The sequence below is a fragment of the Saccopteryx bilineata genome, chromosome 3 (genome assembly GCF_036850765.1).
Source record: "Saccopteryx bilineata isolate mSacBil1 chromosome 3, mSacBil1_pri_phased_curated, whole genome shotgun sequence".
Classification (NCBI taxonomy): Eukaryota; Metazoa; Chordata; class Mammalia; order Chiroptera; family Emballonuridae; genus Saccopteryx; species Saccopteryx bilineata.
This window is the reverse complement of record NC_089492.1, coordinates 204,208,069-204,235,124: the sequence shown is the minus strand read 5'-3', so window position 1 is coordinate 204,235,124 and position 27,056 is coordinate 204,208,069. Positions and strand designations below refer to the sequence as shown.

Below are 27,056 nucleotides of genomic sequence, written 5' to 3'. Positions count from 1 at the left end.
CCTCAGCCAATCTTTGATTTTAACTTAATTTTATGTGCTACTAATTACTTACCTCCACTTAAGAACTACCAGGTTAAAGAGTGAATAATAGGGAAAGTAAAAAGCACAATGCAGGGTAAACTATATTTTCAAGTATGACCACAAACTAGGAAGAGTGAAGTCATTTTTAGTTTAGGGAACTCATAAGCATATCTGTTTGGGAAAGACAGTAAAACAAAGAGGGAAAAAGTCAGATGCAAGTAAGGCAAGAGGTAACTGATGAAACAAGGACACAGATAAAGGGCAAAAAAGGGTATTTTCCTTCACCGATAACAATAAAGGTAAGGGAAAGTTACATAAATCTAATCTAACGCAGAAAGGAGAGAAGTACAGTTCACACCTAATGGTCTCAATCTCCCCAAGAGAAGAAAGCAGCAAGCATTCGAGGAATTGAGGGGAGTAAGGATGATATGTGAAGAGTGGAAAAGGTTTGAAACAGTCACTAAATGAAACAAAATTACACTGATAGGTAGTAAGGAAAATCACTGTGAATGAAGTACAGTAGGTAGTAAGTAAAATCACTGTGAAGTGCAGTGAAAATGTGGCAAACACAGTACTGGCACAATTCCATATTTTTAGCAAGAGGGACAGTTAATAAAGCTAACCCTAGAAGGCATAGTGCTGGGACCTGGTTAATGGCAGAAGAAAAGATAGGTAAGGAATTTTAGAATGATAGGACTGCATTGTTTTTAGGGCTGACAATGAGGGTCCAGGCCAGGGAACAAAATGATATACAGTTGGAGAAGTGAGAGAATCTAATGAACTGATTATCTTCATGGATCAAAGATTAAAAAGGGTTATTTTGTCAGCATGAGAGTACTTGAAAGTGAAAGTGTTTTAAGCCATGCCCAGAGCTGACCACAAACAGAGGACATTCTGGGGAATGACAACAGGGAACAGAGTACACAGAAATTCTGAAAAGGGAAATCATTGAGCAATGTCAATTAGTTCTTAAATTTTAAAACAAATGAATCAAATGGAATCTTACTAAAATGAAGATTCTTATTCAATAGGCCAGGACATGAACTAAAAAAATGAAACTAGAGCGTCGGCCTAGCGTGCGGAGGACCCGGGTTCGATTCCCGGCCAGGGCACACAGGAGAAGCGCCCATTTGCTTCTCCACCCCTCCGCCGCGCTTTCCTCTCTGTCTCTCTCCTCCCCTCCCCCAGCCGAGGCTCCATTGGAGCAAAGATGGCCCGGGCGCTGGGGATGGCTCTGTGGCCTCTGCCTCAGGCGCTAGAGTGGCTCTGGTCACAACATGGCGACGCCCAGGATGGGCAGAGCATCGCCCCCTGGTGGGCAGAGCGTCGCCCCTGGTGGGCGTGCCGGGTGGATCCCGGTCGGGCGCATGCGGGAGTCTGTCTGACTGTCTCTCCCTGTTTCCAGCTTCAGAAAAATGCAAAAAAAAAAAAATGAAACTACATGCAACATAATCAAATGTCAAAATAACCTGGAGATGCTTTCTCTGAACCTATGTACCCTGATTGATCTATGTCTCCACATTAAAATTAATAATAAATAAATTAATAAATAAATAAATATTTTGAGATTAAAAAAAACAAATGAAACTGCCATTTCTGCTCCCAGGTAATGCCAATACTGCTTGCTGGTGCATGGATCACACTCAGAGTAATAAGGTTCTTGAGGAGTCCTCTGTTCACGTACTCTCTCCAAAATAGGTCCTTGAGCAAGACACTTACTCCTATCAGTGATGTCTCTTTTCCATGAGATGATTCTAAAGAAAGCTTGAAATTCTACATACAAATTCTAATTGTATTCTCTCATTCAAAATTATTTTCCTACATCAATAGAAACCAGCAACTTCTCAAATGTTTGTGATATAGCAAGGATAAAAATCTAACTTTTCTTAATTTAGCTCCTATCTTTTTGATGCCATAGCTCCCAAAAAACTGAATCTCAGTGGTGCAGTCACTTTTAAAAGTAGTGTCAAGAATAAACAGTGACAAATATGGTTAACAAATCAGAAAATAAGCCTCTGAGGGACAAACCAAAAGAACTGAGATTAAACTTGGAAGTCACCTGAAGGATTAATTTAGTAGTCATTAAGTATAGTAAATGTTGAGAAAGAAGACCTCTACTAAGAAGGGATCCTGGTGGATAACTGGGTTCAATTTTTTTTTTTAAATGGGCTTAACAGCCATTTCTACACAGGACCACCTCACACAAACTGTTCTTTGAGAACTGAACTGCCTGCCTTGCACTATGTTTCTGTAATCTGTGCCAGCCCTTATAAACAAGTTCTTGGAATCTATTTTCAACCAGTATGACTAAGGCTTTCCCTATCCAATTGGCACTATACAGCTCTAGGCAATCAGAAGATTTCTATTTTGACCAATCAGGTCAGTGCCTTTGGACCAAACTGCGAGGATTTGGAGTTATCTGCATGAGGACAGATCAATCAAGGATCAGGGGCCTTGTGGCTTTGAGAATGAACTTTCCTTTTCCACTGAAACTGCATCTCCCTGGCTGAAATGAAACATCGAAGATGTCTCACCAGAGCACAGAGTAGAGCTGCAAAGCAGGCTAGCAAGGAGCACAGCAGAGCTGTCTAGGCAGAGGGGCCTGGTCCCACGGCCACCTGGCCCCAGGACCATCTCACAGTCTGCTGTATCACAATTGAGCTGTTTTGGTTTTTGTATTTTTTTAAATGAGGAGGGGAGATAGTGAGACAGACTCCCACATGAGCCCTAACCAGAATCCACCCGGCAACCCCTCTGGGGCCAATGTTTGAATCAACTGAGCTATTTTTAGCACCTGAGGCTTATGCTCAGACAAACCCGAGTTCTTCTCAGTGCCTGGGGCTGAGGCTCATACCAATCAAGCTACTGGCTCAGGGGAAGAGGAAGAGGAGGGGGAGGAAAGGAAGGGGAAAGGAAGAAGTGAAAAGGGAGAGATGGTTGCTTCTCTTTGTGCCCTGTCAGGGAATCAAACCCAGGATGTCCATATGTCAGGCCAACATTCTATCCCCTGAGCCAACCAGCCAGGGCCAAGCTGTTTTAACTAAATAAAGTTTCCTTCTTCACTGAACCCAAAATTTGGGATTCCTGTTGGCAATGAACTGGTGTCAACAACCACTGGTTGATATTCCATATCAGGCTTCTTCAAGAGTGTATGGTTAATCACCACAAAAACCAAAATAAACAAAACTTCTCAAATTTACAAAATAAAGATTTCCTTACTAATGTAAGTAAGAGACTTTTGTAAATCTTCAACACAACTCTTCTCAGGGTAGGATGATTTTTAAAATAAGGCATTATTTTATAAGAACTCAAAAACTAAAATCTAAAATTTATTTCTATTATTTCCTGAATAACAGTAAGTTCTTGTTTATACCATAGGTATCCATAAAATGTAAAGAACGATTTTATGATTTTTCAGTACTACAAGGCAAAAACTGTGAGAAGCACGGGGCCAGGTATAATATACCCTAATAGTTCACAGCTGAACTTCCTAATATTAGGGGCAAACCTTTCTCCTGACTTCCTGATTCCATGAGGAAGTTTTTACTGAAGTAACGTATCTGACATCCTGCCTCCCTTCCAAGTTTATCCAAGGAAGAAGAACAATTTATCCAATTAGTAAACTTGGAAAGAGAAACTGGATATGCACAACTCAATCCCTTCCGGGTCCCTTCTTCTGGGTCTTCCTAAAAATAAAAAGGACACATCCTAGTCTGTTCTAGTCATGTGGTAAACGAGGAGAAAGCTGCTGCTGTCCACCTAAACCAGTAACACAGGTTGGGGGAACACAAGCCTACCTAATTTCGGAGTAAAATATTAGAAGGTCTGTATAACTACACATCTAAAACATATTTTTCAAGCAATCCTTTTTCTAAAAATCAAGAATAAAGCTGACATTGACCTACCTTCTATCAGACTCCTGTGTATCTCTCTAATAACCCAGAGCTAGAAAGGGATTGAAGGAGAAATGGCTTACTGCTTTCCCCCATCATAAATCCAAACTATTAGGAAACACAGATGTTTTATTTATATGCCAAAATTCTTCCTAATGTACTATATTTAAACATCAGTTACCATGTCACAATTTAATTATTACAATACTACAATATAACCTAAAGAGTTTATGTCCTAACATCTTACCTTAATAAAACGTTCATATCGCACCTTCACAATTGGGTTATTTAAAATGCTTGTAGCAGTCAAGACACTCTCTCTTTTTATTTGTTCCTTATAAGCCTATGAGAAATAGGACACATTAAATACTTGAAAACCAAGTCATTAAAAATATTTCTATAATTAAAACGACACTGTATGCTCAAATCCTTAAATGATTTACTTTCTGTCAAATTAAGCTATAAAGCAAAAACAGCTACTGTGACCACAATGCAAATAATCTACGAATTAAAACAATAAAGATTCAATGAGTAAATCAGCTTCAACAACATACACCCACCCGTTCACCAAATACCGTAAGTCTAGGTCACCTACACAATTGCTTTCTGCCCTTTCCATTCTACCTCCACCTCCTCAGTGACAACTACTCCAACTATTAATTTTCAAGCTACCAAAAAAGAAGGAATAATTTTTCATACAGCTAGAGTAATTAATTAGTCTACCTCTGGGCTGTAACTATCACAAGACTGTTTTATACAGGGAGGAAAAGTAATAATATGCAACATCTATTTTTTTTTAAAGTGTCAAAAAATGTCAAAAAGACAAATATGTATAAAATATTATATGTGCTCAAAGTAACTGAAAAAGTCACAGCTTAATGAAGTTCACACCTCATTATAAAAAATTTAAGACCCAAGTATGTTCTATTTAAAACTTGTCTTTAATACCTGAATTTTTTAATTTGCTTTTCAAACAAATTTTGCCCAATATAAACATTTATTTAAAAAATAAATTTGTCTAAATAAAAGCAACTAATATAAAAGCAGAAATATGCTAACAAAAAGAAAATAGTAAAATCTTTCAGCATTTTTGAGTAAATTCTACTAAAAAGTATAAGGATAGTAACCAATAATCCTTTATAAATTTATTTTTTCTAACCACAGAAAAATACTGTAGTCAGAGATTTCCTTTATTTTTAGTTCTAACACACACACACACACACACAATCATTTTTGTACCAACTTTAAAAAAATGTTAATGAAAATAGTTCAACAGCAGCTATAATTTCCTAAATGACTACAATGTGCCAGGCACTATCTTAAATGCCTTTTATATTTTAATTAAACTAATCTTTAAAGTCACGTAAGAGTAGAATAATTATCCATCTCCACTTTATACATAAGGACACTTAAACAAAAGTTAATTACATTTTAGGTATTGAACCACAATTCAAGCCCAGAAAGTCTTGCTCCAGAGCCAAGGATCTTAAGCTCTGTACACGCTGCCTCTCTAGATGCTTTACGGTTATTGACACAAGATTAACAAATAGGCAGATGGGAAAAAATGGCCTTCACAGGACAATAAGAAGTTGATAAATAATTTAGACTTCATTAGGATAGATCCACATTTACCTGCTTCCCTTTGATATGATCAGAAGATTTTAAGTGTTGCTGTACTGAACTATATAAAGCAGGGATATACACACTACAAGCACTGCAGTGAACAGTCTCTACTTTCATCATGTGATCATCTGCAGTAACACCTACGAAAGAAATCCAATTATTAAGAAATGAGTCATATATTCTTATAAAACAAATCAAGCTTTACTATTGTTTCCCTACTCATGCTCCTTCTGTCCAAAAGAGGATTGGAGTATGTAGGTTTATGTTGAGATTTCTACTATAGCTCATAAATCTGCATCTATAAATTAAAATTACATGGATTAAAGTCATAAAGTAAAATTACATTAATATTTTCTAATTATGTACTGAAGCCAGTAAGTCTATCCTTAAAACAAAATATAAAAGAAAATAAATGTGATTTCGTAGTAAAATAATATTTCCATGATTATGAATGTGGGTGGGTAGGAATAAGGGAAAAGATGTCAAGACTGGATTCATAAGGAAAAAAATATAGTATGTTGGATCTGAAAATGGTAACCGAGGTTTATCACAGGTGAAGGTATAAATATATTCAAGGGATAGATGAAAAAAATGGCTCTTTCTGGAAATTGCAAGTAATTCAGTATGGCTGGGAACAGAGTATAAAGAAGAAACTAAAGATGAGAACAGAGGAAAAGAGAAAGGCCTAGAAGAGTAGTTTTTAACCATCAGTGCCAGTCCACCAAAAATTTTGTGCCAGTTCGTGAAAGAGGTGTCTGCACTAATCCGTGGACTGGCAGCTGAAAAACACTGGCCTAGACCTTTTTGAGCCACACCTAGGAATTGGAATTTTATCTTGTAGAATGGGGGGGGCCACTGAAAATTCTTGAAGTAATGATGTAATAAAGAATTAGAGGTAAGGCCTGACCAGGTGGTGGCGCAGTGGATAGAGCGTCGGACTGGGATGTGGAGGACCCCGGTTCAAGACCCCGAGGTTGCCAGCTTGAGCGCAGGCTCATCTGGTTTGAGCAAACCTCACCAACTTGGACCCAAGGTTGCTGGCTCAAGCAAGGGGTGACTTGGTCTGCTTTAGTCCCACGGTCAAGGCACATATGAGAAAGCAATCAATGAATAACTAAGGTGTCCCAACAAAAAACTAATGATTGATGCTTCTCATCTCTCTCCCTTCCTGTCTGTCTGTCCCTATCTATCCCTCTCTCTGACTCTCTGTCTCTGTAAAAAAAAACAAAGAAGAAGAATTAGAGGTAAGAAAGACTGGAAGAAAACTAGTGAGATACTGTAATTGTCAAAAGAACATATAAAGATTTGAACAAATGCATTATAAAGAGATAAACAAACTTAGTAGATGTTTAAAAGATGGAACCTAAAGGATACAATGCTACAGATTTAGTCAGGAAAAGTAAGTACTTAGGATTAACTTTATACTTCTGGCTTTGCTGGTGGGCCACTTTCCAACATAAATGAAGGAGTTATTTTTGTAGAATGTTTGTTTTCTTCATGGGCTGGAGGTCACTCAAAGAGAAACTAAAGTTTTTGGATACTCTGATTTTGTGGAACTGCTGAAGAAAGATATGCATAAGTAGTTGGATATATAAGATAAGAGTTCCTAAGAGAGATCTGTGCTACAGATGTATAAGTACTTAATAAAAATTTTAATTTAAGTTCTGTAAGTGCATGAATTCATCAGGAATAAATATAAAGACAGATGAAAATGGGACAGAATAACAGGAAATACCAACTTCTAAAAGAAAAGCACAGCCAGTAAAAACTGACAAGGGACTACAGAGGACATCAGGGTAGTGAGATACCAGAGAAAATAAAGGAGGAAATGGATTAACGAAGAATCAAGTTATCACTGAAAAATGTGGCAGAACAATGATAATGATTCAAAAGGATCTACTGAAGTTGGTGTTGGTAACTTCAGTCAGAGCAGTTTTAGTAAACTAAACAGTAGCAGGAAGTTGACTACTGTGGGTCAAGTAATAACCTGGAAGTGAATAGAGATCAGTGTAGACTATGCGTAAAGCATGGTTGTTTAAAGAGAAAGGCAGGTTTTAGGTGAACTAATGTCTGTTTTTATTTTCCTTTGTGTTTTTTGTTTCTAAGATAAGAGCGTAGGCTTCAGGGAGGGAATTAAAAAAGACTGAAAAACAGAAGAGCAAGTCACTAAGGAAATGAGAACCGTGAGCAAACCTCTTTAAGGGAATAAGAAGGGACAAGAAAAACAGAGAACATATGATAGAAGTACTTCCATCCAGAGGCAAAGATGATCTTTCCTTTAAAATTTAAGTCAAAGCCGTAAGGGTAGGAAGTGATAAATTTGTAAGCATCACAACAGGAAGTCAAAGTTCACTTCCAAAAAACCACTCAGGGCTACCACATATAACTACTATATTTCCTTCTGTATAAAATGCACCCCTTTCCGAAAATTTGAGGTCTAAAACCTAATGCATCTTATACAGTGGTTGTAGATTTTTTTTTTTACTTGCATTTCCCACTTTTTTGCACTTGTTTTTACGCTCATTGTTGAAGACAGTGATTTGTCATCAGATGCAGATGAGGACAAGCTAATGGATGGGAACTTTGACAGTGATGAGGAGTTGTATGAATTTTATGATAAATAAAACTTGAGTTCAATAATTTTACGTAATACATATTTTTTCAAATATCGGGTCTCAAAATTTAAGATGCGTCTTATAGATGGGGGAATATGGTACATACTGAATCACTCTAATGTGGATCACTGACATTGAAATAGGTTCTGGTGTAAAATATATATACATTTCTAACACAATTTGTTAAAAAACTTACCTTCCATAACATCTTTTTCAATTATTTTGACTTCTGTTTGACTATTTGTCTGTTGCTTACGAAGAGATGTTTTCTTGAACTTATTCACCATACATTCCTAGAAAGCAAAATAGGAAGAATCCAAAAAGTTATCAGTGAGCACTTAGCATATATGCTCAGCACCATGTTCAGCCTATGAAAGATAATAGTATGTGGTATGTGTTATAGAAGAACTAATAAATATCTGTTCTCAAGAAGCTTACAATTTAGTTGAGAAGATTGTCATAAAGTACTTAGAAAACTAAAAAAAAAATACTCACTTTTCAAAATGTATTTTTGGCACACAGAGTAAGAGAAATCAGAAAGAGCTGGATTAGTTAAGAGGTGAGTACCAGTACTTAAGTCCTAAATGACAGGAACCAGTTAAGGAACGAACTACATAAAATTGTAATTAAGGGACACAATTCTGCAAGGATAGAGAGGAGTGAATGATCATTGTATTTCTAACCTTCTTACAATCCCACCTCTTCTGCCCAAATTAACTGTATGCACAATTAGCAGTCCAGCTCTAGTACCTTCCTTTAGCATCCCTGACCCCAACTATCCCCCCTCACTCCAAACCCCTCTGCCTATACTATCATTCTTGACCCTTGCACTTAACTGTGTGACATCTGCGTATGAGTGTGTTCTATTTCCAATTACAGTCTGTTTACTGAGAGAAATGTCCATGTCTTAGTGCCTGCACAGCACATTTCAGAAATACTCAAAAAACTGTCAAACTGACAACCACACAATCATAATAAAGGACAATAAACAGACACCTAGATGTCTTTCTGGCTATGAATTCAGACTCTGCTACTTATTGGTCTCTAACCTGTTCTGAGCATGGTCTTTCATGATAAAAAGGAATTGTCTCGAGGCTCAAATAAAATATCAAAACACTCCGCACAATGCCACATACACAGACCCTCAAGGGATAATAGCTTATTCTGCATCAATAAACAGTTGTTAGAGAAATTATTTTCCTGACCCTCCACTAGAAATTACTGTGAAAAACGTAAAATTTTCTCTCAAGTAACAAGCCTAAATTCTATTATGGAAGAGAAATTCATATCTAATTCTGGGATAATTTCAAAATAACTCTTTAAGTAAAAAGGTAAAGTAAAACATTAGAAACATAAAATGGGAGATAGAGAAGTATAAAAAAATAAGAAATTGAAATGTCAGATAAAGTGCTTTTCACTTCAAATACAGCTACTTACATGCAAAAACTCCATAACTACTTTATCAAATTTAGTTTGTTTCTGAATATGATCCAAGGTTTCCTGGTGTGAAGAACTTTCCAGATGCAGTTCAATATCTTTTTCCTCAAACGTTCGAAATTTACAAAATGAACACGTGAATGCCATTCTGTAAGGGAAAAAAATTTTTCTTTAAATATTACCTTTTACACACAGAGTTCACAGAAAGATAACAATGAAACTAATTATACTAGCATAAATAATTTCCTTTCTTCTATTTTACAAGTCAGAAAAAAAACACTATTTCTTTAAGCACCTATTTGGACAACACTGTCATTATACAACTTTGCATTTCTGGCCCATCCTGGAGCTTCTGGGTATAAAAGATGGAATTAGTGTTATCTATTTAATCTAATCCTAAACTCTCCACTTCAAGCCTCAACATTAGAAAGCCAAAGCCAACCTCGAGAAGTGTCAATTTCCAAAGTTCCACTACTTGTTTTACATTCCGTTCCAACCTCCTGTTTCTAAACCACTAAAGTAACATCAACACAGCCAGGTACAATATCAGACCATCATAATTCACTCCCGTGAAGCTCTTGGGTAATCAAAAGTCTTGCTCCCTAAAGATCACTTTAGGATGACTGGTCTGGACAAATGCACACATTTAGGAGCTCAGCAGCCACTCCAGAATGAATTCCCTCTTTTTCTCCTACATTTAACTGTTCCAATCTTACATGTTCTTATTTCCTGTTCCTTGAATTATGACAATGATTTCCTAACTGGTTTCTCTGCCTCTAGTCTCCACTTTTCAATTAATTCCTTACATTACTATTAGATTTATTTTCCTGGTTAAGAGTATGGGATCCAGAGCCAACTGCTAGGTTTATATCCTATCCCCTTTGTGTGACCTTGAACAATTTACTTAACTTTCTCTTTCTCTGGTCCTTAGTTTTATCTTAATGAGATGAAGATTTTAAATATATATATAAAACCTTAAGAACAGTCCGGGGCACAGTAATTATTTAATTACTTCCTAAAGGAGACAACAGCACATTACTGCTCAAAAGGCCTCACTGGTTCCTTAAAGCTCAAAAACAAAGGTCAAAATTCTTTCAGCGACCATTTAGAAAAGCTCTTACTTTAATATCTCCTATCTCTCTTTTTGCTTTACCCACTAATACCTTTAACAGTATCTGGCATATAGTGTCTTCATTTAGCGTTTTAATGAAATTACACCTTCCACCTCACTACAGTAATTTTCAATCTACATAGCTTTCCATTTCCTGAACATGAAAAAAACATGTTTCTTTGCTTTTTTACCTTAAACCATGACCTTTATCAGGGCTGCCTAACATTTTCTACTTCATCCCTACCAATCCCAAATCAGTTCAAACCCACTGATCCATTTCCCTGCACTCCACTGTAGAAGTCATCTGCTATACCACTATTTTGTATTTCTCTTTTGTCACTCTTTACCAAATACTGTTTGTCTACACCTCTCAAAACCCATTCCTGCCTGACCTGTGGTGGCGCAGTGGATCAAGCATCAGCCTGGAATGCTGAGGTCACCAGTTCAAAACCCTGGTCTTGCCTGATCAAGGCACATATGGAAGTTGAAGCTTCCTGCTCCTCCCCCCCCCCTTCTTTCTCTATCTCTCTGTCTCTCTTCTCTAAAATGAATAAATAAAATAAAATAAGAAAAACCCATTCTTTTCCCTCTGGTTTCCTTACCGTTCTACCTTCTTTATTACCAAAAGCATTCAAATATCCATATATATATATATATTCAGCTATCCATATCTATATCACAAAAATAGTTTTTTACTGTCAACCTCTTAATTCTAAGTCAAAGTAAAATTGTTGATAAAATAATTTGACCCTTTTTAAAAATTCTTATTCTAAAATGACACTTTAATTGAACTGATACTCTCAGTTATGTCACTGGATTTATATTTAGAATTATGGAGAAAACAGCTAAATGAAAGCTCATTTATTTTCTCCAAATCACGATATATATTAACATGGATCTACCATATCCAAACCCACAATTGTAAATGGGTATTCAATGTAAATAAATAAAAAAATTAATCCTACATTATAAAATCTTCGGACTCTTACACATTTGATACAAAGCATTCACTGCAAAGTAAGCCCATTACCCTTTTCAAGAAGAAATGACTGACCAGGTGGTGGCGCAGTGAATAAATAGAGTGTCGGACTGGGATGCCGAGGACCCAGGTTCGAGACCCCGAGGTCACCAGCTTGAGCACAGGCTCATCTGGTTTGAGTAAAGCTCACCAGCTTGGACCCAAGGTCGCTGGCTCGAGCAAGGGGTTACTCGGTCTGCTTTAGTCCCACGGTCAAGGCACATATGAGAAAGCAATCAATGAACAACTAAGGTGTCACAATGCGCAACAAAAAACTAATCATTGATGCTTCTCATCTCTCCATTCCTTGTCTGCCTGTCCCTGTCTATCCCTCTCTCTGACTTTACCTCTGTAAAAAAAAAAGAAGAAATTATATCTGTGGGAGATACGCCCAAGAACCACAAGATAGCTGCCCCTTAAAACTTCTTTTTATAAGTTAGCTTCTTAATAAGCTTAATACTATTGTTTCTCAGGTCCCAAAAAATTAAGTCAAACATACCAAAAAGAGCATAGTTAAAAGTTATTAAAGCTGCACACAAAGATTATACAACTAATACCTAGAACAGACTAATATGAAAGATACTCTAATCAAACAAAATAATCTGGGAATCAGATGTAACTGAATCTTTTTTTACTACCTATTACATGGACAAAACCAATGTATAAATTAAAATTGAGTAATAATAGAGTATCCTGTTACATTTTTTAAATGTATGAGAAAACTTAAACATTTAAAAAATACCTCCTTAAAAAGGTTTGTAAATTCTTCTCTTACAATGTTATCTTTGGAAATAAGAAAAAGTTTTATGCATCCAGAAAACACTTAGGTAAAACATTTTTATTCCCTTCATACTACACAAACAAGTTCCTTTTTATAAAGCAAAACTGTAGTACTTTGTTTGAATGGGAAAAACACTGAACTTACTTTTCAAACTTTATACTATTTATTTCCTACCATACATAGTACCTAGGCAGATTTCAGAGGAAAAATATCAATTTTCATTTTTTCTAGTAGTCTCTCTTTTATCTACACATAACTTTACAACTTACATATATATATTCAGGGTAGGGCAAAAGTAGGTTTATGGTTGTGAATAAATGAGTTTACTCTTGTATTATTATTAATTTTTGTATAATTTCCCATATGAGCCACTATTAAACCTGTTTTTTCCTATATTTTTCTATTTTGCCAGCACTTTCTGCATGTTGTTTCAGGCTTTATAACCAATAGCCTAAAAGCCATGAAAGGATGTGTCTAATCTTATATACTTGTTCACACTCTACTGCTGGTATGCACTGCATGTTTAAATATATTATTATAAATAAGGTTGCAATGGGCATATTTATAGATAAAAGTCTTCTATATTTTTAGATTATTTTCTTAGAAAGATCAAAAGGTATTAGGCTATTTTCTTAGAAAAATCAAAAAGTATTAAAAATTCCAAGACATTATTTTAAACTGCTAAATTGCTTCTGGTGGTTATAACTACACTATATAGTCCCCAGAAAATTATATATCCTTTGACTGATACAGTGGATAGAGAAATGGCCTGGAATTGAGAACTCAGGTTTGTAACCCCAAGGTTCCAGCTTGAGTGTGGGCTCACCAGCTTGAGCACAGGGTCACTGGCCTGAGCATGGGATCACTGACATGACCCCATGGTTGCTGGCTTGAGCCCACGGTTACTGGCTCAGCTGGAGCCTCCCAGTCAAGGCACATATGAAAAATCAATCAATGAACAGCTAAGGAGCCACAACTATGAGTTGATGCTTCTCATCTCTACTTCCCTGTCTGTCCCTGTCTGCCCCCAACCCCATGTGCCATTAAAAAAAAAAAATTTTTTTCAGTTCATTTAACTTACAGTGACTTGCAACATTTTCCCTAAAATTATTAACTAGCTGTTCTTCCTTCACTGAATTATGTATTATTCATGTTTCCTTACTTTTTAAAAAAGTCTGGTTTGGTGATATTTATCTAACTGAAACATTAAGCATTTTTCGTATTTATTATACTTCCCAAGTCTTTTTGCTTTCATTTTGTTTTAAATATTTATTTTAACAAATCTGGTCATCATTTCCTTTTGTAATTTATGTAGAACTATTTTTTTTTTTTTCATTTTTCTGAAGCTGGAAACAGGGAGAGACAGTCAGACAGACTCCCGCATGCGCCCGACCGGGATCCACCCAGCACGCCCACCATGGGGCAACGCTCTGCCCACCAGGGGGCGATGCTCTGCCCATCCTGGGCGTCGCCATGTTGCGACCAGAGCCACTCTAGCGCCTGAGGCAGAGGCCACAGAGCCATCCCCAGCGCCCGGGCCATCTTTGCTCCAATGGAGCCTTGGCTGCGGGAGGGGAAGAGAGAGACAGAGAGGAAAGCGCGGCGGAGGGGTCGAGAAGCAAATGGGCGCTTCTCCTGTGTGCCCTGGCCGAGAATCGAACCCGGGTCCTCCGCACGCTAGGCCGACGCTCTACCGCTGAGCCAACCGGCCAGGGCTATGTAGAACTTTTAAACACAGAAAATAAAATTTTCTTGCCTCTGCAAGAAATTAAAATATTCCATTTTATTTTCCTTTTATATACCATTTTATTTCAGGTTTGTTTTTTTTTAAATTCATTTTAGAAAAGAAAGAGAGAGAGAGAGAAGGGAGAGGAACAGGAAGCATCAACTCCCATATGTGCCTTCACCAGACAAACCCAGGGTTTTGAACCGGCGACCTCAGCGTTCCAGGTCAACGCTTGATCCACTGCGCCAGCACAGGTCAGGCTCTTTCAGGTTTTTAAATTAATCTAGATTCATCCTCACTGGTTTAAGAGAATCTAAACTATTTTTCTGGTTCTTGTTCAGTTGCTCAAGCAATTCCCCTTTCATTTGCATTATCTTCTTTCTTACACATTACATTCTCACTTATAATGCATCTGCTTACACGTTAAGAATTCAGTTACACTTAAAACCTTTTTCTATTACCACATATTTTTAACTATTGCAGCTTTCTAATATTTTGGTATCTAGAAAAGCCAGTATCTACTCATCTACTCTTTCAGAATTTTCTTCAGTATCAGGATTGGAAAGAACTGATATATTTGTAACATTTAATTTTCTACTGAAAAAAATCATTATGTCCCCATATAGTCAAATCTCAAAGACCATGGTCTTCTTCATTTTATGACATATATTTCTTTTTATCAATACTGTATTTCAGACACTTATTTTTGAATTACCATTATTGAAGGGGACTTCTTTCTCTTGTATTTTCTAAATGGTAATTGCAAGTAAATATAAAGAAAAAATAAAAAGTATTCCGATATATTTTCAATTAAACTTTTCATTGAATGTTCAGAAGTCTTTTCACATTCCAGTTGATTTGTCCTCTCCAGAAAATGTTTTTTTAACAAGCCCAATTTTCTGACTACTAAGTACAAACCTGTATCCATCTCCATATTTCTCACTGTTTTTTTCTCTTCTGCGTCTTTGCTTCTCTCGTCGAGCCTCAATTCGCCGCTTTTCTTCTTCTTCATTTTTCGGATCACTTTTTGCTAGGATATCAGACAAAAATGTCAAGACTACAGATCATTTTTCCATTTTCCCTTCCCAGTCCGCAGTTCATAAAGTACAGACATACAAAGTTTACTTGATGATAGTAGTCTAAATTGAGCTCACAAAAAAAATCAGAGTTCAAGATTACCCAGTATTTCTGAAATTTAATTTAAATACAATCATCATGAATTTTGCCATATTTACTTTTCATCTATGTGACTGTCTATACTTTTCTTTAAATCTAATCATTTTTTCTTATTTTTGTTTAAAGCAATAATATCCATGTCACCTAAAAAAACAAATTTTCAACCAGTGTGCCACAGCAGGCACACCAGTGTGTCACAAGTTTTAAAATATGCAATACCTATTTAAGTCAGGCGAACTGAACTCTTTTCCCTTAGATTGTCAAAGAAAAAAATATTACAATAGCCAACACAACAATAGCTGTCCAGTGTGAATGAATCAAAATTACACCTACTTTTTTTTCGTCAGACTAGCAAAGAATTTTTGGTATGCTGCAGAATTTTAGCAATTAGTTTATGTGTGCCATGACATGAAGAAAGTTGAAAATCACTGACCTAAAATCATCTTGAATAACAAGTTTATGAAACACTGAAGTAACAGTAACCTGACCATATATTAAAATGGAAACTAAATGAGAACTAAATGAAAACTGGAGAGCCTTGGATACAAAAACTCATATGTATTATGATAGCTTTCCCAAAATTTCTTAAAATGTATAAACTCTAAAATAAATGTTGGTTTTCCTCTTTTTAAAAAACATTTTAATGCAAATATAATAAAGTAATAAAATACTTGGTATAAAATTTACTATTTTAATCATTTCCAAGTGAACAATTCAGTGGCATTAAGTGGATCACATGCTGTACAGCCATCATCACTAGTTTCAGAAATTTCCTATTTCTGAATGGAAACCCCATACCTATTAAGTGGTCACTCCCCACTTACACTTTCCCCAATCCCTTGCTAACTACTAATCTGCTTTCTGTCTCTACGGATTCCCGTTCAGGATATCCCATATAAATGAAATTATACAACATGTGGCATTTTTTGTTTGGCTTCTTTTATTTAGTATGTTTTTAAGGTTCACTTACATGTTGTACCATGTATTAGTTCCTGTTGCCTTTTTAATGGCTGAAATAATATCCCATTGTGTGAATATATCACATGATTTTTTATCCATCATTTGTTGATAAACAATTGGGTTGTTTCCACCTTTTGGCTGCTCCGAACATTTGTGTACAAGGTTTTGTTTGAATACTCTTTTTCAATTCTATGAGGCATACACCCAGGAATGGAATTGCTGGGTCATATATATGGTCAGTCTATGTATGTTTAATGACTTGGGGAACAATCACACTGTTTCCCACAGAAGCTGCACCATTTTACATTCCCAACCGTAATGTGTGAAGTTTACAATTTTTCCACATCCTCCCCAAAACTTTATTTTTATTCTTTTCCAAGTGAGAGGAGGTGAAATAGAGAGACAGACTCCTGCTTGTACACCAACTGGGATCAACCCGGCAACCCCTATCTGGGGCTAATGCTTTGCCCATCTGGGGACATGCTTGGAACCAAGCTATTTTTAGCACCTGAGGCAGTAGCTCCACAGAGTCATTCTCAGCACCTGGGGCCAATGTGCTCAAACCAACTGAACCATAGCTGTAGGAGGGAAAGAGAGAGGCGTGGAGGAAGGGAGAGCGAGAAGGAGAATGGGAGGGAGAAAGAAAGAGAAGAGGGTGGGGCAGAGAAGCAGATGGTCGCTTCTCCTGTGTGCCCTGATCAGGTATCAAACCTGGGAAACCCACACGCTGGTCTGATGCTCTACCACTGGGCCAACTGGCCAGGGCCTTCTTTTCTTTTTTTATTATGTCCATCTACTTCACATGGTGTGAAATATCTCATTGCGAGCAGGTTCTTCCTTAAAATACATATAAGGTTAGACTTAAAAAAAACTTATCTGTCCTTAAACTTTCTTTTATGCACTGTTTTCATTTTGGATTATGCCTATAAAAATACCTAATGCAAAATCATGAGTATCTGGGGATTTATAAACTTGACAGTATACAAATATTTAAGCAGCACTGCAAAATTATATAAAATCAATATCTTAAAATTCAGTATCTAGATTTTCATCATTTTATAAGAGCTTAAATATATACTTATTAATTAACCATTTTCAATATCATCAATTTCCCTAAAACCCTCACTGTACGGAAAATCTACAGGTATATGACCTCAAACTAGAAGTAATTGCATTTCCTTTTCATATGCTAAAGCTATGATATATGGTTGTACTTTCAACCAAATGACAAAATACGGCTTCTTTCCTACTGCTTTTCAATAAATCATCCAGACTATCCTGCAAGACCTCTTATTCCTGAATATTCAGCAAATACCTTTCAAAATGCCCACCTCACACTTGACAGTGAAAGGCTGAAACGACTACAGAATTTTGGCTTCATTCTTAGCTACACTCACATTGTCCTAAATTATTGTTTAAAAAGGAAGAAAAAAAAGCTGAATTACATTTATCTGCTTTAACAGCAAATCAGTTTCTGTATCAAACTGCAATATTTACTTAACTATACCTGTATGTCATCTCTGGAATCTGCCCCAAGGGTATCAACTGAATTGCCTATTCTAGAACTATCAAAACTATTCTCTATTAACACAATATGAAAGGTATCTCTACAACACACATTCCACTGAATATCAGGTTTCCAGAATTCTAAAATATTATTTTTTATTAAACAATATAGATACCAATTTGCAAAGCATAGCAGGAAAGTAAATTTATAACAGTATTCAAATCTTCCTGAATTTCATATTCTAGCTTCACACATAGTTCACACATTTTGAGGAATCAAATATCTGTAATTTCAAATATTTTTTTCAAAAATGATACACTAAGATGTCTATAATGTTATAATTAGAAAAAAGATGTTTTAAAAGAGGACAAGAAAATACAAAGCAATTTTCTGTTATAATCACACGGATGTTGAAGTGAAGGTTTCTACAGCAAGATTTGTCCTGGAATAAAAACCTGGACTTTGTCATTTACTAGTAGTATGACCTGGGCAGCAAGTTATTTATCTGCTCTGTGACTGTTTTCTCTGCTTTGGTGGGTTTGATGCTCATATCTATACCTGAGTAAGCTGATGTGCAACTTAAATAATTCACATTATATCCTTCTAATGCATAGCCCAGTGTGCAATACACACTTAAGTACTAGCTAAGTATTATGAAAAAGAACTACAATCCCACTTTTATAAAAATGAATACCTGTATTAACCCTTAAGCAATTTAAGTGAAGATGAAATTCAAAGAACAAAACATATTGTCAAAATATCCAAAAGTACATAATAAAAATGCAATTTTGAACTAGAACTTATTTTGGCCTCCTTATTCTTTCCTTTCTCTCTCTTTTTATTAATAATCATTTGAAAGCTAGCACCACGTTTTAGCACATGCAATATCAAAGGAATACATTTTTTCTTTTTTTTTTTTACAGTGTCAGAGAGTCAGAGAGAGGAATAGATAGGGACAGACAGACAGGAAGGGAGAGAGATGAGAAGCATCAATCATTAATTTTTCGTTGTGACACCTTAGTTGTTCATTGATTGCTTTCTCATATGTGCCTTGACCACGGGGCTGCAGCACACCGAGAAACCCCTTGCTCGAGCCAGGGACCTTGGGTCCAAGCTTGTGAGCTTTTGGCTCAAACCAGATAAGCCCATGCTCAAGCTGGCAGCCTCGGGGTCTCGAACCTGGGTCCTCTGCATCCCAGTCCGACGCTCTACCCACTGCGCCACCGCCTGGTCAGGCCAAAGGAATACACCAGGGGTCCCCAATCTTTTTACACAGGGGGCCAGTTCACTGTCCCTCATACCGTTGGAGGGCCAGACTATAAAAAAAACTATGAACGAATCCCTATGCACACTGCACATATCGAGAGATGACGTCAGAGTAATGGCGCAGTAGGAAGCGATACCGATAAATCTCCCCCAAAACTCAACAAGATCTTCAACCAGAAACAGAAAAACCTATCCTTGGAGCCTCCAGATGTTTCGCAATACACCCAAAGGTATGGTCGAGCGAAAAATTGGCTAAATATATAATCAAACTCCGAAGGGAATAGGGAGTAAGAAATGCTCTGCCTTCCTCACTAACCTAAACAGGGCTGCTTTCACTGGGAACTGAGAATATAGAAACTAAGGCGGGCAAAGGGGGTGAATAGATCCACGCCGCGGCACAAACGGCCGAACCAGGTTGTGGCACGTAGATCCAAGCCGAGGAAAAACTGTGCCTGTGGCAACCCAGTCAATACAAGCACACTGCACATATCTTATTTTAAAGCAAAAAAACAAAACGGGAACAAATACAATATTTAAAATAAAGAACAAGTAAATTTAAATCAACAAAATGACCAGTATTTCAATGGGAACTATGCTCCTCTCACTGACCAACAATGAAAAAGGTGTCCCTTCCAGAAGTGCGGCGGCGGCCAGATAAACGGCCTCAGGGGGCCGCATGTAGCCCGCGGGCTGTAGTTTGGGGACCCCTGGAATACACTCTTAATAAATTCATTATAATGTTCAATAGATCTTTTTTTTTTTTTTTTTGTATTTTTCTGAAGTTAGAAGCGGGGAGGCAGTCCTGCATGTGCTCGACCAGGATCAAGCTGGCATGCCCACCAGAGGGCAATGCTCAGCCCATCTGGGGCAACACTCTGTTGCCCATTGCCACTGGAGCCATTCTAGCGTCTGAGGCAGAGGCCATGGAGCCATCCTCAGCACCCGGGCCACTTTGCTCCAATTGAGCCTTGGCTGCAGGAGGCAAAGAGAGAAACAGAGAGGAAAGAGAGGAGGAAGGGTGGAGAAGCAGATGGGTGCTTCTCCTGTGTGCCCTGACTAGGAATTGAACCTGGGACTTCCACAAGCCAGGCCAAAACAGTACTGCGGAGCCAACCAGCCAGGGCCAATAGATCTTATTTTTAAAAGTGGATGTGCCTAAATGTCGCTGGCTTGAAGTCCAAGGTCGCTGGCTTGAGCAAGGGGTCACTCGCTCTGCTGTAGCTCCCTGGTCAAGGCACATATGAGAAAACAATCAATGAACAACTAAGGAGCCACAACAAAGGATTGATGCTTCTCATCTCTCACCCTTCCTGTCTGTCAGCCCCTATCTGTCCCTCTCTCTGTCTCTGTCACAAAAAAATAGAAAAGAAAAAGTGAATGTAAAAATCTGATAAAACTGAATAGAAGTTTAGAACATTCATTCATTATAATTACCTAATCCTTCTGCAGTCCTAACTAGATTAGACAATCAAATTTTAATTCTAAAGAAGAGAATAATTTCCCTGCAATATCATCAACCTTGGAAAGACAAAACACTTCTTAGTCATCAAGGCAAAAATAAAGTTAATATAAAACATCAAAATATAATTCATTGTAGCCTTGGCTGGATAGTTGGGTTGATCAGAACATCATATAAATAAGCAAAGGTTGCCGGCTCAGGGCACATACAGAAACAGATGGATGCTTCTGTCACTCTCCTTTCCTTTCTAAAATCAGTAAGTAAAAATTTTTTTAAAAAATAATAATTCATTGTACAAATACAAGTAAAATATTTGTTGCATATCATTTTGCTATATGTTTTCATAAAGAATGCTGAAAATATTTCCTTAGCTTTTATTTATGTAGATCCTTGAATGTCTTATTTGGTTAAATGCACTTGATTTCACTTAAATAAAATACGTTAAAAAATAAAATACAGTAACAAAGAACAGTAACTGTAATTTAGCTCTGTTTTTTTAAACAAAAGCCTGATTGAGATATGTTTCACATATCAAACAATTCACCCCTTTAAATCAAAAAATCTAAAGGTTTTTAGTATATCTGTTGGTATGTGCAAGAATCACCATAATCAATTTTAGAATATTTTCAATACCTCATAAAGAAACCTGGTACCTTTTCCCTTAGATCAGGGGTCGGGAACCTTTTTGGCTGAGAGAGCCATAAACGCCACATTTTTTATTTTTTTTATTTTTATTTTTTATTCATTTTAGAGAGGAGAGAGAAAGAGAGACAGAGAGAGACAGAGACAGAGAGAGAGAGAGAGAGAGAGAGAGAGAGAGGAGAGAGAGACAGGGGGGAGGAGCTGGAAGCATCAACTCCCATATATGCCTTGACCAGGCAAGCCCAGGGTTTCGAACCAGCGACCTCAGCATTTCCAGGTCGACGCTTTATCCACTGCACCACCACAAGTCAGGCTAACGCCACATATTTTAAAATGTAATTCCGTGAGAGCCATATAACCACCCATGTACGTTATGCATTATCCCATAAAAATTTGTTGTCCCGGAGGACAGCTGTGATTGGCTCCAGCCACCTGCAACCATGAACATGAGCGGTAGGAAATGAATGGATTGTAATACATGAGAATGTTTTATATTTTTAATGTTATTATTTTTTTATATTAAAGATTTGTCTGCGGGCCAGATGCAGCCATCAAAAGAGCCACATCTGGCTCACAAGCCATAGGTTCCCGACCCCTGCCTTAAATATTACTGCCTATAAAACCCACAGCCCAAAACCACCACTTACCTACTTCTGCTTCTATAACTTTCCATATTCTAGATATTCATATGAAAAGAATCATACATTATGTGGGCTTTTGTGACTGGCTTTCTTCACTTAGCATAATCTTCCCAATGTTCATCTTACTTGTAGCATGTGCCAATACTTCATCCCATTTTATGACTAAGAAATACTCCACTGTATAAACATACCCCATTTGTTTCTTGGTTCATCCACTGATAGGTATTTGGGTTGTCTCTCCTTTTTGATTACTGGAAATAACACTGCTATAAATGTCTGTAAATAAGACTTTATGCGGAGGCCCTGGCCAATTGGCTCAGTGGTAGAGCAGCAGTCTAGTATGTGGAAGTCCCAGGTTCAATTCCCAGTCAGGGCACACAGGAGAAACACTCATCTGCTTCTCGACTCTTCCCCCTCTGCTTTCTCTCTATCTCTCTCTTCCACTCCTGCAGCCAAGGTTCCATTCGAGCTAAGTTGGCCCAAGCGCTGAGGATGGCTCCATGGCCTCGGCCTCAGGCGCTAGAATGGCTCTGGTTGCAAAGGAGCAAAGCCTCAGACAGGCAGAGCATCGCCCTCTCATGGGCATGCCAGGTGGATCCCAGTCGGGCATATGCAGGAGTCTGTCTCTGCCTCCTTGCTTCTCAGTTCAGAAAAATACAAAAAAAAAAAATTTTATGTGGACATGTCTTCATTTCTCTTGGGTATATACATAGGAGTGGAATTGTTGGATCATATGGTAACTGTTTAATCATTGGAGAAACTATCTGTTTTCCAATGTGGCCGCACCATTTTACATTCCCACCAACTGCATATGAGGGTTCTGATTTCCCTACATCCACATGAAGGCTTATTATTATGTCTTTTTTTATTCTAGCCATCCAATTGGGTATGAAGTGGTATCTCAACATGGTTTTGATTTACATTTCCCAGATAAATAATTAGTGAGCACTTTTTCATTTGTTCATTGACTATTTGTATATTTTTTTGTAACAAAAGAGTCTGACTCAAAATCTTATGTGAGGTCATTTAAAAATTTAATTATCTGACTCCACCCTAAACCAGGATTTAAGGAAAAGAAGTAGACCAGGGCATGAAAACTTAAAAAGTATTTTAACATTCATGATTAATAACTGTATTAGGGGATTCACAAAACTAATTTCTAGTTTGTCTGTAGAAACATGAAAAAATTACCTAAAAGCACTAAATTTTTTTAAAAGATAGAAAGTATCCTGAACCATAGCAATTATGTTTTCTTACTTACTAGGTGATTTGCTGAGGCTCATTTTTTCCACGGGTTTTGCTAGCTTGGGTTTCTTGATAAAGGCTCCACCGGGCTTATTAAATGGTTGCATCATTTTTCTCTTTATTCCTCTTGTAGCAGCAACTGTCACATTGGCAGATTTGTTTTGATAGTCAACAACAATTCCAGGTCTATGAATGCTTCCAAAATCACTCATATGCTGCAAATTTGTGAAATCAAGAAATATTAGCATAATATCCAAAGATAAAGAATGAATTCATACAAAATGTGTATGTCATCTACCTAATAATTTTACCTGAAAATTCCCCAGAATGTAACTAAATTTTACATGTCCACTCTGAATAAACACACTGAAAAACTGCAAATTATTACATGAACTCAAATCCAGTGTATTAGTATTTTTATTTCCAGTAGAACAAATATGGATATTTCCTACCTATTTTTTATTTTTACAATTCAAAATTACTAGAGATCATAATCAATATGTGCCTGTCAAAGAATACTACCACTTGTACAACTCTCTGACAACTCCTCTTCAGAGTTCTTATTTGGTATTTTCCCATGAAAGACCTTAAAAGAAATTTTATTTTATGAAGCCTGGCTTAAAACTAAGGAATACAAAGAAAATCATATTTGAAGTTTGAAGTAAAAAAGATCCAGAAATCATTTAGGATTTCTCCCTGTTGAAAAAGGGAATGAATGAGAAGGCGAGATGGAACATTAGTATGAAATAGGAGAGTTAAAGCATAACCATGCATCAACTTCCAAGACACACTTCAGATAAAGAACTGCATCTGACGTTCCATTCACATTCTAGAGAAACATATTCTGACCCAGAAGCCTGAGAAGCAAAAGTTTACAGACGAAGAGTCATACAACAAAATGACTCTGTGTCCTTTCCTCTTCTCTTATTAACAAAATCCACTACATCAACAGGTCACGTGTCCATAGAAATTTGTTATGCTAACCTTACTATTAGAAGATAAAGATTTTTGAGGAGTAATCTGAAGAGAAGGATCCAATGGGAATTGTACAAGTGAAGATCAAAAAAGAAAATCCTATTGGTTCGTCTACCTCAATGACAGGAGGGAAGAAAGAAAAGTCCATTCAGACTAGACTGGTAAATACAAAGTACAGGAATACTTGTTTTTGTATTATGAAAACAAAATTGATACTTGAAGTCTAAAATCATTTGCCTATAAAATAAATAATATACAGTATAGAAACTGTTAAGTGTTTTCAAATTTTACCCCAACTATTTTCAATTAACCTACAACATAAAGTATAGTGAAACAACAACATAATCAGTTGCTTCCATTTGTTTATTATGCTTAGACTACCTAACTTAGTAGACTTGAATAAATTAGTGTTTCCAGGTAATGCATACAATCACATCAGAAAAATCTTCATTAATTATCCATTAAAGGTGCAATGCATATCACGTAAGTTAACTTAAAAATGCAGTTTCTAAATGCATGACATGCTACATTGATATACCAAAATAGCTAAAGAACGGTAAAAAACGTGTACCCTATATTCTTTTTATCAGAAGTACATTACTCTGCAAAGAGAATATTAAGAGCAACTGACTATACAAAAAAAAAACCCAAAAAACACATTCCTTACATTACAGCAAAAATACAGTGTTCTTTAGATGATCAAACTACATAACCCCATAACCTACACTCACTTAACTAGGTAAAATTTCACATTAGTTAAGTAACCTAAGAACATAACCATAATCTTAACCCTTTATATCCTGAAATTAAACCCTTGAAGACTAATGTATCTGCTCATTTAAGCAATAATTTACAAAATATTACTTCCTAGGAAGGAGCCATAAACATGTATACAGGTAGGAAATTATTTCTCTATAGTAAAACTAGTGACAGAGAAAAGAGAACACCCAGCAATAGGACATATTATAAGAGAGTGAGTTAGCAAAATTATACTGACCACAAATCATTCTACAACCTATACTTATCAACTTCTTCACCATATAAACACAGCTAGCTACCCTAAACTATCGCCAACTTTTAGTCTCGTGTTTAATATGATATGGAGCTTTGAAGAAATTCTACGTGCTAGAGTTTAGTAGCAAAGTATAAACATTTTATCATACATTGCACCTTTAACCTACTCAAAGACTCCAAAAGTTTTCAGTTACCTTTTATAATAATCCAAGAACTGTTCCACCAGCAAAACTGCTAGTGTTTACAAGGAAAAATGCAACTCCTTTTAACCCCTTTTAGACCAAACCTAACATCTTCACCTTTTTAATAAAGGGAGATTTGGCAAAACTTTATGAACAACCATCTCACACTGCCACTTAACGTATTTTCTGAGGTGCTGGAAAAAGATTTATAGGCAACCTAAAAATTATGCTTATGACTCAGCTTTTGCTTCAAAATACACTGGGATGAACAGTGCTTATTCTAGTTGAAAACCATGGTCTTGAAAGGGTTTAAAAGAGTGACTAGTGAAAAGAATCTGAAAAGATTCTGTTGTACTTACTCCTCGGCCTCGGCCTCTGCCTGTTGATGGTCCTCCAAAAGCATCATAGTTTCTGCTTCCAAACGTACTTTCAGGATAAGCAGGCGTTCCTCTCCCCCGAGAGCCTACAGGTGCAGGCTTCATATGGGGTGAAGAAAAACTGCTGTAGGAAGAGTAATTCTCTCTTCCTCTGTCCTCCATAAACCCAGGCCTCAATTTTGAACGGGAGTAAGGTGCTTCCCAGCTAGACCCGCCCTGGTTTCTACCTCCGAAAGAGTCAAGGCTATTCCGGTAGGAGCTCTCAAATCGACCACCATAACTACCTCCGAAGCGGCTTTGTTCGGGTTCATTAAAACCATAGCCAGATCTGTACAGATCTCGCCCACCCAGAGAAGACCTGGAGTCGTAAGACTCATAAGGTCCAAACCTGGAAAAGTTGCACAGTGAGGGAAAAAACAAAAGTAAGCTTACTAATGTTAGACAATTCAAAAAGCAAATTATCAGATGACATTTATCAACTAAAATTCATTTATATCATATTGGTTTGCACAGTTCTACTTTTGTTCACACTTGATTAGGGCTGGGCAATTCAACATGAGACCAGATAGAAAGCTACCTGAGTCAGTTTTTAAATATGAATTGAGTTAAATAAAGCTTAGCTTTAAAATCTGCTTTTCAGCAGTTTTACTATTTTATTAAAAAGATTTGTCTGTAATTATTTAAGCCCAGCCCTAGTCTTAGAAAAAGTCATTTGCTAAAATTCATAAACTATTCAAACTTTCTTTGAATCCATCCCCAATATTGGAAAAACAAAATATTACAATATTTTGTCTTTCAATAGGGACACAAATTGAAGACTACACAGATATAGGCTATTTGTGACACAGAGAGATCCTTTCGCACCCTCAATAATCTATATCACAAAACTGCTTCATTGTTTGTGGTAGTCAAAATTCAGAGAAATATCTCCAATTATAAAATTTGACAATCTGCCAATATTTGGCTAAGGTCAATAATCAATCCTGTCATTTTTCACTTAAAGACTAGTAAATCTAACAAATCTAGAAGGATAAGCACATAAATAAAACATAAAAGTACAGGACCATCAACATATACCCTCTGCATATGAATTTCCAAGGCAGATAATAAAGAATACATTTTATAATGTCTTAAATTATTTTTAAAAATTCAGGAAATTATCACATAAAACTACTCTAAAAAAAGGGAGCACACAGTCTCCTTAAGGTTTTAATAGTCAACAGAAGAAACAAATCATCTTACTTCTCATAAATCCAAAGTATACTTGATACCTTACAACATAGTTTTATAAAGGCCCACAATTACACAGGAGATGAAAAACATCTACATAATTTATATACATTACATTTACAATGTAACAAGGCAATAACTGATATATTAAAACATT

At 36.7% G+C, this 27,056-nt stretch overlaps 1 protein-coding gene across 6 annotated transcripts in view; it reads right to left on the bottom strand.

Annotated features, from left to right (window-relative positions):
• The window catches only part of ZNF326 (zinc finger protein 326), a 42,107-nt gene that overhangs the window by 3,586 nt on the left and 11,465 nt on the right, over positions 1-27,056 (bottom strand). For 3 of the 6 annotated variants that reach the window (XM_066268627.1, XM_066268628.1, XM_066268629.1), the window contains 6 exons: positions 23,138-23,336; positions 15,144-15,255; positions 9,590-9,737; positions 8,349-8,445; positions 5,547-5,677; positions 4,162-4,257 (listed from right to left, as the gene is read on the bottom strand). In XM_066268627.1, coding sequence (XP_066124724.1) covers positions 4,162-4,257; positions 5,547-5,677; positions 8,349-8,445; positions 9,590-9,737; positions 15,144-15,255; positions 23,138-23,333 — 780 coding nt within the window. In that variant the 5' untranslated portion in view covers positions 23,334-23,336. Of the gene's footprint in view, positions 1-4,161; positions 4,258-5,546; positions 5,678-8,348; positions 8,446-9,589; positions 9,738-15,143; positions 15,256-23,137; positions 23,337-25,651; positions 26,058-27,056 lie in introns of all 6 variants that reach the window. The other 3 variants (XM_066268623.1, XM_066268625.1, XM_066268626.1) reach the window with 2 other exon arrangements.